This window comes from Myotis davidii, unplaced genomic scaffold, assembly GCF_000327345.1.
Source record: "Myotis davidii unplaced genomic scaffold, ASM32734v1 scaffold933, whole genome shotgun sequence".
In the NCBI taxonomy this organism is placed as follows: domain Eukaryota; kingdom Metazoa; phylum Chordata; class Mammalia; order Chiroptera; family Vespertilionidae; genus Myotis; species Myotis davidii.
The window spans coordinates 1930459-1931849 of record NW_006285240.1 but is presented as its reverse complement, the minus strand read 5'-3'; the positions used below and the strand labels follow the sequence as shown (position 1 = coordinate 1931849).

Genomic DNA, 1391 nt, shown 5'->3' with positions numbered 1-1391 from the left:
AATTTAATTAACTAGGATGTTAATGGATTGATTCTTCAAAGAGTTTAGTATTTTCCATTTGAGTTGAAACTTGACTCAAAGATCCCCTTGAAAGTGATTATGGACACATGTATGTATAGAAAATAATATATTTTTATAAAAATATAAAATAAGAGTACTTCATGTATATTAAGTAAATAACATATTATGTGTACAATAGCTTATAAATTGGCCTTAATTTATTATTTTAAGTAGCTTATATTAATCAACATCAAGAAAAAATAAACTTCTCTGTACTTAAAGAGAGCAAACAAACCATAGCCAGAGTTTTGAAGATGATTTTTCATGAAAGTCAAGGCCTATCGCAGACATATGGTTCTAACCAGCGAGTTTGCTGGTCTCTAGCCTTTCGCAATCGCCTCTGAAAACCAGATTTCAATGAGGAAATGTCCTAAACACAGTACCCCCGTTTTGAACTCCGTGTCCTTCCTGCCAATGTGAGAAGCTTCCTTTTCTCCTCAATCTTGCTTCTTTCTTCCCACTTGCTACCCCTGGCAGAGCAGATGTGACTCAGAAACCGGTTTCTCAGGCTTGTAACTTTAGATGATGCACAGCGTGGGTCATTACCGGGTAACCAATGCCTTTGTTTCATTGGGTTGGGCCCTCTAGAAGGTGGTGTTGCTGTCTGTGTCGCTGGAAATGCACTCACAGGTGTGGAAAGAAAGGGTTTGCCACTGACCTGGACTTCTGGGACCTTTCTCTCTGCCGGGAAGCATTTTGATGTTAATCAGGAATACCTACGGAAGATTCCAGAAGCTGTGGGGGTGAAGTAAGTCTGTGAGAGACCAGCATGGGGATCCTATACTCTGAGGTAATCTTTCTGAAAATAAGACTCCAAAGGTGTTAAAAAACTGCTCATGTTTTTCGAATGTAACTTCCTGTCCCTGTTAATCTGTCTCCTTTTCTTCTGTTGAACTTTCTGTGAGCGCATCAAGTCAAAACAAAGTCCTGTGTGTTCATCTTCCTGATGTTTTTAATATTTTAGGGCAAATCGTTCTTGCCATTCTGAAATGTTAGCTACATGTAAGTAAAGAGGAATACAACACACATTTCGTGAATCCACATGTCTGCAGGGGTAATTTGGACCTTGCAAAGTGGAGTTTGAGTTGTCCTGTTGTGATGTCAAACATCCCGAGGAAAAGTGACAATTGTACCTAACAGGATTTTCTAAACATACAAAAGACAGACTGGTTCTCTTATGGAAATGCATATACAGAGTACCGCCTTTCAGCTTGGTATTTGAAAGGAAATTCACCTCTAGTAATTGTTAATGAAGACTCTCTGTATAGAAGAGAAATAAAAAAAAATATATTTTCAAATATACGTTTTTAGTTTTTTTTACATCTGATGGA

At 37.8% G+C, this 1391-nt stretch overlaps 1 protein-coding gene across 1 annotated transcript in view; it reads left to right on the top strand.

The window, feature by feature from the left end:
• The first annotated feature begins 526 nt into the window (after positions 1-526).
• Positions 527-1391, top strand: part of ANKRD22 (ankyrin repeat domain 22) — an 18962-nt gene continuing 18097 nt past the window's right edge. The window contains exon 1 of the mRNA XM_006755856.2: positions 527-850. Coding sequence (XP_006755919.1) covers positions 830-850 — 21 coding nt within the window. The 5' untranslated portion in view covers positions 527-829. The remainder of the gene's footprint in view (positions 851-1391) is intronic.